The sequence below is a fragment of the Aythya marila genome, assembly GCF_965140915.1.
Source record: "Aythya marila genome assembly, chromosome: 5".
NCBI classification, from domain to species: Eukaryota; Metazoa; Chordata; class Aves; order Anseriformes; family Anatidae; genus Aythya; species Aythya marila.
The window spans coordinates 37,538,484-37,554,984 of NC_139046.1; the positions used below are offsets into that span (position 1 = coordinate 37,538,484).

The window sequence follows — 16,501 nt, forward strand, 5'->3', positions numbered from 1 at the left end:
GTATTACATTCCAAGATTTATTCATTTAGTTAAGTATATACATATTGAGACAATAAAATATTTATTACCTTCTTATAATCTCACCGGTAGTTCAAGGCTGTCTCTGCATTTTCCTTTACTTCCATTCACTGTCTTTCAACTGTCAGTACAGTTTCAGTTGAACATGCTTGTCCCGTGAGACAGTTCAGTCCTCAGACAGTCAAAGGAAAGACATCCCATCCCATTCCTCAGCAGTGGAACAACTCATCTCAGTCATGAAGATTCATCTGCTGCGAAAGAACTTGTAGTAGACCACTCCTCCTAGGATGGCTAGTTCCAAGATGATGATGATTGACAGCAACAACTTATTAGTGGCTACCCTAGAGTTAAAATAGGAAAAAAAAAATCCAAGGTGGTTCTTTTTCTTGATTATGAAAGCAGATTCTTACCTTCCGTAAGTATAATCCCTGTTTCTGCTGCATCAAAAAGTACTATTTTGAATAGCAGTTAAAAAGCAAGAAGAGGCAAACTCACTGGTTTCCTACTCAAGTTTAAATATTATATTCCACGAACTGATTTATAAGAATAATTAAACCACATAATTAAGAAACTGTAAATGCATTTTAGCCATCAAAAATAGCATAGAATCAAGTTCAGAGTTTCTGATATGACAGTCTAGCTATGCTAGGGCATTAGTGTGGGCTAAACGGATTTGTCTGTGTCATCAGGCAGCTATAGCACTTAATGCCACAACTTCTTCCAACCTGAATAACTGAATTTCACTAAAAGTTACCAACAGCAATTCACTCTAACTTGCTTATGTCAAAATCCCTCCCCTTTGCTACACTTTATCATGCATGATGGTTATGTGTGATTACCCATGCACTATCTTAAATGAGCAGCACAGATTCAGTAGTGTTCACTCACCTACACTGCACTCCGTTACTGGAATAATTACCGGAGAGGAGAAAACACTAATTAGATCTTCACAAGGACACATGTTCCATTTACGCATTTCCCAAAACCTCCCTGCCGTTCCGCTGACACTGTGGGTCATTCGGTTGTTGTTTTTTTGGCTGTAAACTGGCAAGCAACACCACTACCTGCTGAGTACTGCGCAGTTCTACGTCAGTCATGCTACTCTACTCACCTCCTGGACATGGAACGCAGAATCTTACGACTCTTGCTCAAGTTTTCACTTGTATTCACCAACTAAGAAGAAACAAAAGTTATTTGCCAGTTAAACAAGTTTACAACGACTGAAGATTCACATGCAAGAAGCTGGTGTTTAATGTAATTAATACTGGGTTCAAAGCTAACCACGTATTCTCAAAATTCAGAGACAACACTGTTCTCCAAGCACAATACAGGTTGAAGAGTTGTGTCCTTAATAAAGCAGAAATAAAGACTTTCAGGTATACATTTCTTTAGATACATGCAAAATTTATATGCAATTTAGGATCACTTCCTACTCCTCTACCTAATTTAAAATTATTGGAAAGTTGGTGGTATTAGCTCATTTTATTACATTTAATTTCATTATTTGAATTGTCAATATCGTCTTCTGGTATTAACATGTACTCCCATAGTGCATTTCTAGACCTGTTTGAAATGCCATTATTCTAGCAAAGAAAAGAAACGTTGCACTGACAGGTCTGCATGACCCAATGCATCTGAGCACTGAACTGTTAATAGATAATCCATTTCAGCTTTATGATGCTCAGAAATGAATTGTTGCCTTAGCTAGCCGACAAATCTTGGAAGGTTAGTGTTAGCTGCTTCTATTTAATTTAATTAAAGGAACTTACTAATTATCTCCCAAATCTAAACCTTTAATATTAATCTTTATATGGTGGGCAATTCTCTAAAATTTTTTTAAGATCAGTAATTTTTTAAGTAATGCTAAATTTTTCAAGCAGCAGTATATGGGTCTAATCACCTGGTCTTGTACAGACAAAGTAACAGACATGCTTTGGGCCCATAAACAGTAATTATTTTGCTTTTAGGAGCACAGCACAACAATGTGGCAGCCCAAAATGTCAGCTAACTGGACTACCACATCTGGGGGGTCTCCAAGTGTAATTCCTGGCACACAATTCCCACTAAGCATCTAACATCAGGCTTTTACGGCACAACACCCACTGTTTCTCCACTTACTCTGCTCTTGGTGCGTTCCAGTTGCTCTCGCTGCTCCCCAAGTTCTTCAATTATATCAGTGCCAATCTGATCTGTCTCAGCTGCAATTCGGTGCGAGCGCTCAATGCTCTGACTGGCTCGATTCAGACTGTCTGTTCCCTGGAGAAGCAGCACCCTCTGTGACTGCAGATTAGTCTGAAAAACAATATACACTTAAATATTAAACACAAAGAGAGGTATTAGGCTTCTGACGTGTTAAAAAATTACAAGCCATTTGTACTGGGCTTCTTTTGTTAACTGATGAAGCCCAGTTGATTTTGAAAGGGTTCTCACATGTTTGTAAGGTCATGGTCAAATCTAGTAAAACCTTGAAAAAGGAGAATACACAGCTAAAGAGTTAAGACCCTTAGTTACAAAAAAAAAAACATGTCTATGCAATAATTCAGTTTTCTATCAAATAACATCTACACTAAAACAGTGTCTGCTTTCCAGATGCTAACTTTTCATTCGTATCTCAATTGTCTTATTTGTGACTTTGCAGTTGGTTGCTAGGGAGATTAAGAGTTTACACAGCCAAAAGGATTACAGACAAACAGCACTAACAGATGGACTGCTAAGTAGAAAAGCTACTCTTTTCATGCCACTTGCCTCAGCTACAGAGTAAGAAATGTTTGTTGACCTTGGGGTCAAAAGGTAGCTCAAAGAGTATTTTCTTAAGCCTCAGAAAGTCTAACATCCTGCTCTCACTCACATTTTAGAGGAACCAACCAAGAGGAATCTAATGCAAAAAAATCCCTGCTTCTGTAGAATAAGACATTAAGGAAAAAGCCTCCTTTAAACCTTCCTTAACCAAGGCAGACAGACAAAAACCAACCAACCAAAAAACACTTCCATGAACTCTTCTCTATACAGATTACATTAATCTTTGAAGACTGTAAGCTAATTCAGTCTCACTAGCTCAGACAAATCTAAGCAGATATGGTAAACTGGTGTATTTCTTGCACTGTAGCAGCATATCAGCACTGTACAAAGTAGAAGACTACTTCTTATGTTATTTGGAAATTATTTAAACTGAAATTGCTTAAAAGGGAACTCTGTGGAAGAACCCCTACAGTATATGGGACTTGCATATATTTTTGGAGACAAAAACAAGATCAGTTAAGTCAGTAGCATTACTGTTGTATTTTCACTGCTGCAGGGGAATGATTAAATAAAGTATTTCAGTACACTTGAGTCTTTTTGTTTAAATGCATTGTGTAAGTCATTAGGCACAGGGTACCCAAGGAGTATCATTTTGATTACGTTAATATCTTTGTTTTAGAACAGAACAGCTCTCTTATGAGTTCTAGGTGTTCTTTCTCCTCCCTAAGATATTCATGTTATGCACAAAGAGGTGCACAGGGAGTTATGCAAGAAATTAAAGTAGAATGCTGTAAGCAACATCTCTGGAATATTCATTTAAATAATCACACAAGTTTTCAATGCAATTTATATCTGATACTCACACTCTGTTCGTTTTCTGTGGAGAAGATTCCGTATTTCATATCCCCTTGACTTCCAGGTCCCAACCCCAAATCTGTGCTTCTAATCTCTCTCTGGAAGATGGAGAGGTCTCTTCTATACGCCCGGATTTTGCTCATCATTTGGTTACGGAACGGCAGGGGAGCATACTTCAACTCTTCTTCCATTTCCCGTAGCTTTAAGGAAAGAAAATGTGTTTATTTTTTTAAAGCATCAAATTTATTCTTATCAACAGCTATACTCAAAACTTACCACCAGATGAAAGGATTCACATGGTTTTATGTGATTTGGGGGTTGGGGCTATTAATCCCAAGCCCCTCATCTACTATCAATGGCACCATTCTGCCTATTGCTGTTCAGCCCACATGGGTTTTCAGCTATATAGTGCCTCCAGAAAAAACTCATTGCCAAAGTTAAAGACTTGGTAAAGTGTCACTCTGCAACTTCAAAATGTGCAGTTTTCACTTTCACATTGTTTAAACATCTATAGGATGGATAGCAGAGGCTGGAGGTAGGATTTGTACACCCTGAGATTTTGGATATGTGAATTTGCACATCAGCTTTCGGTGACAGTTGTTACAAATTCACAACACTTAAAGCTGTCCTCCTGTATGAGCCAGAATCTACACGGACACACCTCAATAAAATCCAGTAAATTAGAGGAATAAAGCATCTTTCTCAAAAGAATATTCAGCTGTGACCCCAAAGCATCCTTACTTAGAGGAGTCTGCTACTTCCATTGGTACTCGCTTTACTTCCACTGCAAGGGAGGCTCATTTTCAGATCTAAGATGTGTTTCAAACTTTTTTTTTTTCCAAAAGGGCAGAAGGCATAACCTTCTGCACGTGGGTACTGACAATATATCAAGAACCATTTTGTACAGCAAATCACAGTACAGAATTGGTCCCTTTCTCAAGTGACCAATGCGAAAACAAATTTGTAACCTACAATAAACAATTCTCCTAGGAAAAGCCAGAGATTTCTGTTGCAACTACTGCGGTAAAACAAAACAAGAAAACAACCCTCATCAAGCTAAAAGGTATTCTACTGCTAACAACAAATAGCACATTAATGAGAAAAGAAAGCTTAATCTATTACATTTTGCATAGAAGACAAGTCTTGTGTTTTGTTTGGTGGTTTTTCTGTGTGTGCTGTTCCATGCCACCTGCTGTCCAGGAGGCCCACACAACAGAGGTTTTAAATAGTCAGGGCCCCTGACATTTAGCCATCAGACTCACAGAAAGACCACATGGGTTAAGTCAACATGAAAAAAGACAGCAGAAGGAAAAACAAACAAACAAACCACACAGCAGATTCTCTACATGTCCTCCCTACAATCTCTAGCAATTCTAACTGTACCTCTGCCACTCTTTGTTAAACAAAGGGAAGGAGATAACCCAACTGAGCGCTGAGAAGCAAAAATACGAACACTTGTCTGTATCTCTAGATATGCTATGTATACACACACACGCACACAGTCTTGACAAACACACATGTTAATCACATAAATCAATCAAACATAAAAAATATACAATATTCATCTGCCTGCATATGAACATAAAGAAGGTGAAATCTGCAAGTACTGTCCTTGTTAAGGTTAGCAGTGCTGTAACCCGTCAGGCCACAATTCTAGCCTTGCTTACCGTTTCATTTGCCTCACGCTGTTTCTCATCAAACTCTCGAACTAGCTTTTTCTTCTCTTCTGTGGAAGAAAAAGCAGCATGTCAGACAAACACTGGAGAAATGACAGCAGAACTCAATCTTACAGGCAACAAAGCTGCGCCAATGGCTGATTACAGAGGCACTGGGTCAAAAGTTACCTCAGACAGGAACAGCCTGTTCTTATCTTTTCAGAAGCTGGGGAAAGGGAGAGGAACAGAGAAGAAACCACCCTTCCACCAGCTGGTCACTAGCTTTGGAAGACAAAAGAAGTCACTTTTCAAACCCCACCTATTTTTCTGGCTGTTGACAAACATTTAATGTGAAAGGATAACAAAGAGAACAGGTCAGTAAACAGCTCATCATTTCATATTTTCACGCATATTCGGCAAGACAACACTCTGCAGTACCCTGGCATTAAAGACGCCATCAAGATATCGGTTCAGGTTCCCAGCCTAGTGCCCAAATGATTCTCTCTTCTGGAATGACATCAGGCATTTGATTCTGCCAACAAAACTAGACATTTCAGGTGTTCAAAACAGTCCTTTGCTAGGGTCCTGCTGTCCAGTGCTGTGGAGAGGCTTTCACCACTGTTGTTTTATATTTACATCAAACTCTTAAGACGTTTATTTTGTACATGTTAACAAACTATCATATCTAATATCCAAGCTCAATAAATGCCGAATTCTCGAACTCTCCATGTCTCAACAGAACAAAAACCTACATTTCATAAGCTTTTGCAGAAACACTGAAGACCACCACCAGGATACTCCTGTACAGTACAGCAGAATTAAGCCAAGTTCTGTCAGAAGTCTGATAAATCCGCAGTAACCTAATTCATTTCTCTCAGAAGAGACTGATTCAGTCTTAAACAAAATTTTGAGTAGCAGAAAATACAGACAGTGACCTTGGTAAAACTTCTCTAATTTGACAAAACTGTATAGACACCATTATGAAGTCACTGCTGCAGCCAAAACCTGCCATTGATAACACCTTTTGTAAATACGACCCTCTGCAAAAGGCGCAGTTTTTAAACCGCTGAGCTCTCAACAGAGCAATAGGAGAAAACTTTGAAGTGATCAAAGCATTTTAACACAGCTCGGCTCATGGACCTGACCTCCCCAGGCCGTGGTCTCTCCCTTTCAGCTCCAATTAAGCCCAGGGCTTGAACTGCAGTGGACTTGAGAGGGAGTTAAAAACCACGGCCTAACCAGCAGCTCTGCTCTCAGGTAGCACCCAGCAGAGTTATTACAGACCAAGCTACATTATAAACGCCAGTATATCCCATGCTGGCTGCTATCAGAGCAGTTTCACACCACAGTTGACCCAGGAGGAAATGCTGACTTGGGAGGTTCCTGAACAGTCTCTCCTCAACTTCTGCTCTGGTTTTCTGCCACAGTTGTGCTGATGTTTTCTGCCACAGTTGTGCTGATGCAACTGGCTGGGTTGGAAGTGAAAATACGGACACAAACGGCACAAAAACAACTTCCAGAAGTCAATATTTTGTTTCGCACAGGTCATTTCACTAATCTGGTTTATGTGGTCCCTCTTAAAACAAGTGCGATTTCAAACTGGTTGAAACCTGGAGCAGTACTGGAAGAGCAGGACTTTACCCTCCGGGTGCCCCCGGTCGGACTAATAAGACACTGCACTTGAGCAACAGCAACGCTAGCCACTTCCTCATCAGCGCTGACATGATTTACCTCCAATCCACCAGAAACAGGTTTGGGAATCTGTCGTCTTGCTTATACGTAGCGAAATAATGTTTCCAAGCTCCTAGTCCCTCACAGACAGCCCAGGAACAACACATTCTGGCCTCCCTGGAGTGGGAAGCTGCCAATCACCTCAATACCTTTTATCAGCTCGTGAATTTTTCAGGATCAGACAGCTTGCGAAATAAAGACTCGCACACAGTATGTCAAGAAGCAGACCAAGCACATTACGAAAGCTGAGTGCCTTCACCAGATAGGCCAGTTCCTGGCTTATCTTAAACTCCCTTACAAGTACCTTATGAGAGTATTACTGGGATTTTTTCAGCACCAAACTGTAAGAATAAGCCCAGCACGTTATCATTTCATAGCACGACTAAACATCAGTTTGCAATCGCTTGTTGAAAACCCTACAAGCACTGAAAAAACGCTGCCTGTAAGCAATCTGTGTGAGCCCACACCTCAGCTCAGCTCCAGGGAGCCCTGACCGAGCTTCACTGTACCAGCACACCGACCGGGCTCCTTTGCACAAGGAAATCAGGATTCCCGACAGGAATCCCTTTCCGAAGGGATTTCCTGCCCTTTTAAGCCTTCCCCAGGCGCAGCAGCGCTCCCTGATCCCGCAGTGCCTCCCAGGGCAGTGTGTGTGTGCCCATTCCTCACTCCTTCCCAGATTTTCCACTTCCCTTTTTTTTTTTTTTTTCTCCTGCCAGGCAGCAGGGCAGAAGCTGCAGCTCAGGGCGTTAAAGCCGGGCACCTTTCCCCGAAAGCCCTTCACCACATTTTGCGGAAGTTCCGCCCGCGCTCGGGGCCTGCCCTTTGCAGCCCCGGTTCCTGGAACTGACGGGAGCGCGGCACAGGCCGCGACCCCAGCCCAGCCCCCGGGCTCTCCCCCTGCCCCCCGCCCCTGCCCCTTCCCGGCTGTGGCGCCGTGAGGCGAGGCCGGGCCGCTCGGGGCCGTTCGGGGCCGCAGCCCCAGCCCGTGCCCGGCCGCCCCCCGCGGCAGCACCCACCGGCGGCTCCGTGCCGCAGTCGCTGCGCGGCGCCGCCGAGGTCCGCGTGCAGCCCGCGGAAGATGTCGTGCAGCCGCTCCAGGTGCTCGGAGGACGCGGCCCCGCGGCTCGCCATGGCGGGCGGCCGCCTCCCGCCCCTGCAGCCCGCCCGCCATCGGCCGCCGCGGGGGCCTCGGAGCGACCGCGAGGCTGCCCGCTAAGGCGCCTGAGCGCCGCGCCGCGGTTACCGCCGCGGAGGTGACAGCGGGAGGCGCCGCCGCGGCTTTCACCCAGCGGAAAAAAGCCGCTCGGAGAGCTGCGGCGGTGGAGACGGCGGGGCGGCGGCGCTGAGGCGAGAAGTTTCATCAGGCACTACCTCGGACAGCCCCGGTGAGACGAGGGGGCCTGGCGGCGCGCGGTGCCTGCTGGGAGTTGTAGTCGTTAAGGCGGGGCGGGGCGGGGCGGGCAGTGCGGGCGGGTGGCGGCGGCGGCGATGGCGGCGGCGGGGCTGAGCTGCTGGGGGGCCGCGCTGGGCGCTGCCGTCGGCGTCCCGCTGCTCCTGCTGGCCGCCGCGCCGCGCATCAGGTACGGGCCGGGCCGGGCGGGAGGGCGTCTGTCCGTCCGTGTGTCCGTCCGTGCCCGGCAGCTCCCTCCCGGCCGTGTCTCCCCCTACCCCCAGGCGGTTCGTGGCGGGCGGGCGCTGCGAGTCGGCCGCGCGGCTGGAGGGGAAGGCGGCCGTCATCACCGGGGCCAACACCGGCATCGGCAAGGAGACGGCGCGGGAGCTGGCGCGGAGAGGTGAGCGGCACCCGCAGCACCCGCCCCGCCCCGCCGGGTCTCGCTTTCACTCGTTTCAGCCCAAATTCGGGTGCCGCGAGAGGCTCCGTGCTCGGCTGCTGCCCCTGAGCCTGCGGTGCCCTCTCGGCCCTTGTGGTGCCCTCTCGGCTCCTGTTCCTGCTCTTTCTGCCTTGCAGGGGCGAGGGTGATCATCGCTTGCAGAGACACAGCGAAGGGAGAAGCCGCAGCCGCTGAAATCCGGGCTGAGACAGGGAACCCGCAGGTCGTTGTGAAAAAGCTGGACTTGGCCGACACCAAGTCCATCCGGGAGTTTGCTGACAGCTTTCTAGCAGGTGAGGCCTCCGGGTCCTTCTTCTCACTGAGCGTAATTTGTCAGTGACTGGTACCCACCCCTCAGAGCTAGGGAAGGGGACGCAGCACAGTGTGCCCGGGGAGCAGTGCTTCCCTGCTCCGTTCCCCGAACTGCTGTTGGCTTCCAGTCCATGATACCCGAGGGGGTTCCAAAGTACAGCTGAGGCCGTTGCGCAAGTGCTGCGTGCTGCCGATGTGACCATGAAAATATCTTCCCCTTCGTTATGTGGATTTCATTTGCTGAATCTGGAATTGTTCTGTGCTTGGCGGTGCTGTATCTGGAACTGTGCGACGATCTCCGCTCTGGGTAGAGGCAGAAAGAGGAGCCTCTCCAGGAGGGCAGCTCCGCTCCGCTATTGTCTGCGTGCCCAGGCAAGAAGTGGGTTCTGTGCTGGCACCAGGGGCTTTTTAGCAAATGCCAAATTCCTGACCCACTTATCTCCGTACCACATTGGGCACTGTGGTTGGCAGCAGGGCCTGCCAGAGGCCATGAATGGATTTGTGGTAGGACAATTATCTTTATTTTACAGGGACAATGTGGCTGCAATGGAGGCATGGGTGGGGATTTTTTGGCTGACTTGTGGCTGTCTTCTGTCATTGTTTGCCTTTTTAATGATGTGTTTACACTCGCAGAGGAGAAGGAGCTCCATATCCTCATTAATAATGCTGGGGTAATGTTATGCCCGTACTCCAAGACAGCTGATGGCTTTGAGATGCACCTGGGAGTCAATCATCTTGGTAAGGCCTGTGGAGTCATGTTTGCATTCGGTATCTGTGACAAAATGCCAGAGGGTAATTCTCCTTCCAGGTGTTTCCATCCTTCTTTCTTGTGATGGAATGGAAGCCCAGAGGTAGAGCTCTGGAGATGGACGCTGCTTTCTTTGGGGTTCAAGTGTTGTGAAAAAAAAATAACGCAATGGCTTTGCTTATCATGGACTTAATTTAAGGATCTGTAGATGTTACCCGGGATGTTTGCCATGTATACACATTCCATCTTTTGGAAGCTGAGGAGTAGAACATAATGGCCCCAGAAAGCTTGAGTAGTTGATTCAGTGGGTGGTCTTTTCCCCTGGAATGAGGAAAGCATTAAGCTATGATGCATAAGTAAGATGTTGAAAGTACTTTGAAATTCCAGGAGGGGAACCCTTTAGAGAAAGACTGAGTTTCCTCTCAACCCTAGGTCACTTTCTTCTAACCTTCCTGTTGCTGGAGCGCCTGAAGCAGTCAGCCCCAGCCCGCATAATCAACGTGTCCTCACTGGGTCATCACGGAGGACGAATCCGCTTCCATGACCTCAATGGTGAGAAGAGCTACAATCGTGGCCTCGCCTACTGTCACAGCAAGTTGGCCAATGTGCTTTTCACCCGGGAGCTGGCGAGGCGGCTGCAAGGTAAGTCCCAGAGGGGAGTGGAGCAGTTTTTTTCTTGGTTGTTGAGCTATGTGGGTGAGGAACGTGGATTGCAGAAAGGTCTGGAAATTAGCTGTGCAGAAATGAAACTGTTTGAGACAGGGTCTCCGATAGTTCTTTGGAAGGATAGCTCCTGTCTGTGGTACCAGGAAACTTGATGCACCAATTGCCTTTCCAGCAACAGGACAGGGGAGTTCAGTAGCCTGGCACAGCTGAAAGGATTTAAATTCGGTGCTTCTTAAAAACTGACAGCGTCCAAGCAGATAATTGTGCTATGTCTGTTAAGATTCCACTGACAAACAAAAAAAAGTTGTACTTGTGTCAAAGCGCAGTCTGCAATGGAAAAGCCAAGGCATCTATGGCTGCTTTTAGTGCTGAAGGCCTGTAAAACAGAAGCCCAGGACTAGACAGTACCTCTTAAGTCACAATGTATTCACAGTCTTGCTATTCAGTTCTTTTCATAAACTTTAGTATTTATCTTACTAAAACATAAGCAGTGTCTTCTCTAGTAGTAGTACATTAATTAGTAGTACAGTAAGTTAAAGAAAACTATTGCTGTCAAAGCCTGTTGGGAATTGCTGCTGTTAGAGCACCCAGGCTGCTCAGCACGTTGTTTTACAGAAGACCTGTAAGTGACTGCAGTGTTTGAAAGGGAGTGGGGACATGCTCCAGCAAGCAGTACCTACTAAGAATCTCACTGCCTCTCTGTATCCATGGCAGGACTCCTTTAAGTTATGGAATATTTGCAGCTAGAATTGAGGAGGGTGTTACCTCCTTGTTTAAAGGCACTCTGACGCGTGCTGTTTTGTCCTGTACTTGCTTTTGCCATAGGCACTAAAGTTACAGCAAACGCTCTCCACCCTGGCTCTGTCCGTACTGAGCTGGTCCGGCACTCGGTTTTAATGACGTGGCTGTGGAGAATATTCTCATTCTTCTTGAAGACTCCTTGGGAAGGAGCTCAGACCAGCGTGTACTGTGCAGTAGCAGAGGAGCTAGAATCTGTGACTGGGCAGTATTTCAGGTGGGTACAAGCTGATGGAATGATGTACTGTGGAAGGAAACCTTGCTGCCTTAGAATACGAGCATTACTGACATTCTTCATTAAGAAGGGACTATGCAAGAGGCTGGTGCAACTCATGCCAGGAAGACTGAAGGTGACAAATACTAGAGCATTATCCCTTCCGTAACTGTTGCAATGGACATCCTGTAGGTAGGGATCCCTGAGCTGTGCAACACATCACACAGTAGCAGTTCCTTTAGGGCTAGGAATATTGCTGTACTTGAAGTGGAGGAAAGGCTGTCACGTTCTTAGAGCTCTGATCACAATCTGTCTTACACTGAGGTAAATCACTCTGCAGCAGAAGTGTGTAGTTAACGAGGTTGCTTGAGTCAAGCTTGGACAGACCAGTCTGGTTCTTTTTGTTGTTTTTCCCCACTGGAGCAAAAAGGGTCTGTGCGCCCAGAGAGAAGAGCAGCTTGATGGTGCTGCACAGCTAGGAGGCGAGATTTTCAGGTGCAAGTCGTCATCATCCTAGAGGTGGAGACTACCCTTTGAACAGCTTCCTTCAGTTGTATCTGTCAGCTTCCCAGTGGGAATAGTGGCTGTATTTTGAAAACTTGTCCACTTTTCCCCACATGGATAGCATTGAAGCCTTTGCAGAGCTTTCCTCTCATATGGTAAGTGACCAGCTTTGTCTCTGTAATAACTTTGATCTTCACTTGGGAGTTTGCATATCTTAATCACACTTACAGAATGTAAAACATCTCTTTATACATTTGAAAGACGGTCATGCAGGGAAGATTAAGTGGAGCACTTACGTACTAGAGTACAGAAAACCTTGGTGGATTTTAAAGTCATAAACAGATTTGTTGGGAAAGGAATAACTTTAACAGTAATTAACATGTGGGCCTGGTTTTACCTTGGACTGGCCTCAAAGTCTTTCCACTTTCCAGGCAAGAGAATATAAAAGATAAGTGTACATGTTAAAAAAGGAATCTACAAGTATTCAGGAACATCAGAGACTGGGCATTTTGGGCTGTAAAAAAAAAACACACTAGCATGGATAGAAATCTCAGATTTCACCAGATAAAGTGTCATCTGTTCTCTTAAACTTCTGTGCGATTTACAGCATCTAGCATTACAGATGAGAACACGTGATCCCTCTTCCAGACACTGTTCTGTCTGAGGGTAGGAGCTGAGAAGAAAAGCGCTGCAGTTCAGAGGACAATGGAAAAGGGGATAATGTGAACCCATACATGGTTATTACAGTATTAGTATTCAGATGCAGCTTTGCCTTTCATGCAGTGGCAATATAGTGGGATGAATAGGAGGGATTAAATAGTTTAGAACAAAGGGCTGTTTGAGGGGCTTCTTTGTAGTTTGATAAAAAAAAAAAAAAGGTGATCCTGAAGAAGCTTGGTTAAAATGTATAGCCTTTTAGTAGTACAAAGGAGAACTTACACAGAAGAGCAGAGCCTATGCAGGTATATAAAGATCTGTAAAGATCAAGGTAGCAGACAGAGATAGACTCACTCACCAGTTCTTGGTGCCATAGGGAGCGATTCTTCCCCAGCCAGCTGGAAAGAAAAGTTTCTCACAGTTGCTGAGCAGGAGTGCTTGCTCATTTGCTGGATAGCTTTCCCCACCCTTCCTTCAATTAGTCTCAAAGTTAAATGGGCAAAAGCACTTCCCTCGCTTTACCATAGCCACTTCAGTGTGCTATTGTAACTGAAGATCTTTGATTTAAATAAAAATAAAATGTTTCCCTTACAGTGATTGCCAGCCAGCATATGTATCTTCATGGGGTCGAGATGATGAGACAGCAAAGAAGCTCTGGAACGTGAGCTGTGAGCTCCTCGGCATCCAGTGGGACTGAGCAGTGCACACCTCAAGTGTATACCTGGCTGAGCACAGCGATGCTGCTCCTGGGAAGAGCGCTGCTGAGAGAACTCGAGACAAGAATGCTGATACTTCAGCTGCCCTCACATTGGTTCTGTGGGCACAATCTGATAGGGACTTCTGGAATAGGGCACTTAAGGGTTGAGATTAGTAAGCAACCATTCCCCTTTTGTAGCTAAGAATTAGAGCACCAATGCCGTGAGCAACCTTTGATATCTCTCGCAACAGCCAGAGGTGGCTGTTCTGTCTTTAGACTAGAAATGGAGGTTATCATCTTAGGATTAGATCACCTGTATTGAAAGCTTGTGTTTTGTTTTGTTTTTCCTCCATAGTAGTAATAAAAAAAGGTAGGATGCTAAACTTACGTTCTATATGATATGGTAGAGTACAAGCGTTCAGGTTACTGGCAGTTACACATAATGTGCTTTCAAGTACACAGAAACAGGTGCTAGCCTTTTTGTACTAAGCATTAGGTAAAGATTTTAATTGGAATTAAGTGCTGTTCTCCATATTGTCAGAACTTGGCCTCTAGCCACTGAAGTATCTTGCTCCTTGATTGTAGGAAGTTAACTGAAGGTTGGTATAGCTTCTGAGAACCCAGCTCTCAGTGCAGCTGACTGGGAGGATAAAAGCTGCAGGAAGGCTGCAATTGTGCATTGACAAGTTACGTTACTCAAAACAATTAACAGCTCTGCTTTGAAACACTGAACAGAGATGGTATAAGTTGTCACAACAGAAGCCTGAGCTGTGCTCTAACTGATTTACAAACCTAGAAAAAAGCAAAATTAATGAAAAATCAACTGAGTTGAGAAAGAAGTCATGTTTTTGAGACTTTAACATTGCTTTAACAGTAAACTACCTTGAGCTGAATAGCTGAAGTGGGGACCTATCTTAATATTATGGTCAATTTAGTTACAGGACAAAAATAAGACTTGCACTGAAACTCGTATGTTTGTCTAGCAGTTGCACCATACAGTAGCCTGCATGTTCAGGCAGCAGCTCAGTCAATCCAAATGCTCATGAGACCACTGTCTTGGGAGTCCAGTGCAAACTGCTATAATGGGACCCATAATCAGAGATTATTTCTAAAAGAGTTAAGCAGCTAGAAAACAAGTGCCCCAGCTTATAAGATTATTTTCTGTGTCTGAAAAAATCCAGAAGTGTTTGGACCTGTATATGAACATTCCTCTGAAGAACTGCCAGTTTTGGAAAGCAAATACTAATTTTACGATTAATGCTGTCTAGAAGCTATCCATGCAGATTAGTCCTGTGCTACCTCTGAGTAAAACTAAATAAAGCCATCTTTTTCAGCAAGAGAAGATGTATCTTCCTTCAGAAATGTTGCAGCAGTTTACTTGGTGTTGGTGACAACTCTACCTGTTTGACTAACTTAGAAAGCTCAGTTTGGGTTACATCTTGAAGTCCCTTTGCATTTCTCCCTGTCACTTGACTTTTTTTCCTCCCACAACTACAATGTAGCAGTGGCATGTTATCTACCAGGGCAAGCTTGGGTTGGTTTCTCTGTGCAAGTCTCCAATCTTGAAAGTGGCTTTCAGGATAAACAGGAAAAAAAAAGTGCAGAAAGCCTCCCTAGGCCATATATTTTTCCCTTGCAGGTCAGTGCTCTTCTTTAAGAAGTCAGATTGTGGGTAGACTCAATCTAAGACATGCAACTATATATTACATAGAGCGTCTATCCCTATCTGACCTTGGGCAAGTCACTTATACCTTCTACGTTGATCTGTAAAATGAGATCTTAAGCTCATTTAGCTGCCTTAAGGGGAGCATTGTAAGAGAGAGTTACATTACCTTGCAAAGCTCTCTGAGGAGGATTACTAGTCTGTGAGAGTCCATGTATAAGCTGAGCTAGCTACTGGCACGACCTCTGAAGAGGTGATATTCCAGTTGCTCTAAATATTGAGGACGTTACAGCAAAGAAATATTTGCATGACAGAACAATTCTTCCCTTTCTAGTTCATCTGCTGAGCATAGCCAAAAGCAAAATACAAATCTAGAACAAGAGTCCCAGCTATGCTGAGATAAAAAGCAAACAGAAGATATATAGAAACCTTCAGTCAGAACACTTTATTCTATTTTTTTCCCATTGTAAACAATCCTTGGTCATTAATATAGAAAGTTTAAATGGCAGTACTCGATTCATTTCTGAAGCTCAAAAATTCAAAGCCTCCTGATAATTGCACTATTCATGACACAAGGCAGTTGGTCAAGATCAAAATTCCAGTTCCAGTAAAAGATAGATCCCTACAATTCCAGGTTAAGAACATCAAATTACAACAAACACTGTATAAAGTGCATAAGGTACAGTGCAAAGAGGTCAAGGAGAAAGGCAGGTATAGAACTGACTGGTCTGCGTGACAAACTCCACTCTGTGCTCTATACAGCTGTAAAGAACTTGAGCAGAAGTGTAGGTATTACAGGAAAGCACATCTACGGTAGAACCTCCCCCCTTGTTATTTAGAAGTGAGTTAGAAGTCGAAGAGATAGATAGTGTCACGTTTTAGGATTAGCCTAACAGCTCTAAGCTGATGGCAAGCTAGGTCAGTTTGGCCAAGAAAACAAAAGCAGCTTTCATTAGTACTGCTCACTAATGAGATTGTGCAAATCTGTGATTGGGAGATTCTGAAATCTAAATGTGGTTAGGGTCAGTGGAGCACAGCTCCTGAAACACCCAAAGGAGATAGAGCAAGCCCCTTTCAATGCTATGGAAGCCCATTCTGTCACTACAGTGAGTTCAGGGGTAGTACAAAGCAGTCTCAATTGTTTTATGTACTAAGTTATATTGCAGTTATATTACACTTCAGAAATACTGTTGTTTCTTTCGAAGAAAGTAAAAAAACAATCTAACAAAAAAGTGAACTAGTTTTCCCACCTCTTGTGCTGAAGTACACGCTAATGGCAAACAAACTCTCGTGGCCATGTTGTGTGTTGTTTCTTTTAGAAGGTCCTACTGCTATCTGCCTTGCTTCTGCTCATTTCTCATGTCCCGCTCATGGTTACAGAGAGGCAGCTGCTTCTTTATGCATCCTTC

The 16,501-nt window shown here is 44.7% G+C and overlaps 2 protein-coding genes across 2 annotated transcripts; one reads left to right on the plus strand and one right to left on the minus strand.

Annotated features, from left to right (window-relative positions):
• Positions 1 to 3: 3 nt before the first annotated feature.
• On the minus strand, positions 4 to 8,193 carry VTI1B (vesicle transport through interaction with t-SNAREs 1B). Its single transcript, XM_082762092.1, has 6 exons — positions 8,018 to 8,193; positions 5,280 to 5,338; positions 3,621 to 3,812; positions 2,137 to 2,310; positions 1,130 to 1,191; positions 4 to 359 (listed from the first exon to the last, which is right to left on the minus strand). The coding sequence occupies exons 1-6, from the start codon at positions 8,130 to 8,132 to the stop codon at positions 263 to 265; spliced, it is 699 nt and encodes a 232-aa protein (XP_082618218.1). The 5' UTR covers positions 8,133 to 8,193; the 3' UTR covers positions 4 to 262.
• A 289-nt stretch (positions 8,194 to 8,482) lies between these two features.
• LOC309878932 (retinol dehydrogenase 12-like) lies at positions 8,483 to 14,771 on the plus strand. Its single transcript, XM_082762091.1, has 7 exons — positions 8,483 to 8,581; positions 8,676 to 8,794; positions 8,971 to 9,126; positions 9,779 to 9,883; positions 10,326 to 10,535; positions 11,385 to 11,574; positions 13,327 to 14,771. The coding sequence occupies exons 1-7, from the start codon at positions 8,490 to 8,492 to the stop codon at positions 13,427 to 13,429; spliced, it is 975 nt and encodes a 324-aa protein (XP_082618217.1). The 5' UTR covers positions 8,483 to 8,489; the 3' UTR covers positions 13,430 to 14,771.
• Positions 14,772 to 16,501: the final 1,730 nt, after the last annotated feature.

What these genes read in the sequence shown, in the direction of transcription:
- VTI1B (XM_082762092.1), bottom strand. Translation starts at nt 8,132, where the DNA reads ATGGCGAGCCGCGGGGCCGCGTCCTCCGAGCACCTGGAGCGGCTGCAC. An exon ending in ACTGCGGCACGGAGCCGCCG is followed by an intron (nt 5,339 to 8,017) that starts GTGGGTGCTGCC and finishes TTTCTTCCACAG; the next exon opens with AAGAGAAGAAAAAGCTAGTT. An exon ending in CTGCGTTCCATGTCCAGGAG is followed by an intron (nt 360 to 1,129) that starts GTGAGTAGAGTA and finishes TTTTAACTCTAG; the next exon opens with GGTAGCCACTAATAAGTTGT.
- LOC309878932 (XM_082762091.1), top strand. Translation starts at nt 8,490, where the DNA reads ATGGCGGCGGCGGGGCTGAGCTGCTGGGGGGCCGCGCTGGGCGCTGCC. An exon ending in GCGGGAGCTGGCGCGGAGAG is followed by an intron (nt 8,795 to 8,970) that starts GTGAGCGGCACC and finishes TCTGCCTTGCAG; the next exon opens with GGGCGAGGGTGATCATCGCT. An exon ending in TGCTGACAGCTTTCTAGCAG is followed by an intron (nt 9,127 to 9,778) that starts GTGAGGCCTCCG and finishes TTACACTCGCAG; the next exon opens with AGGAGAAGGAGCTCCATATC.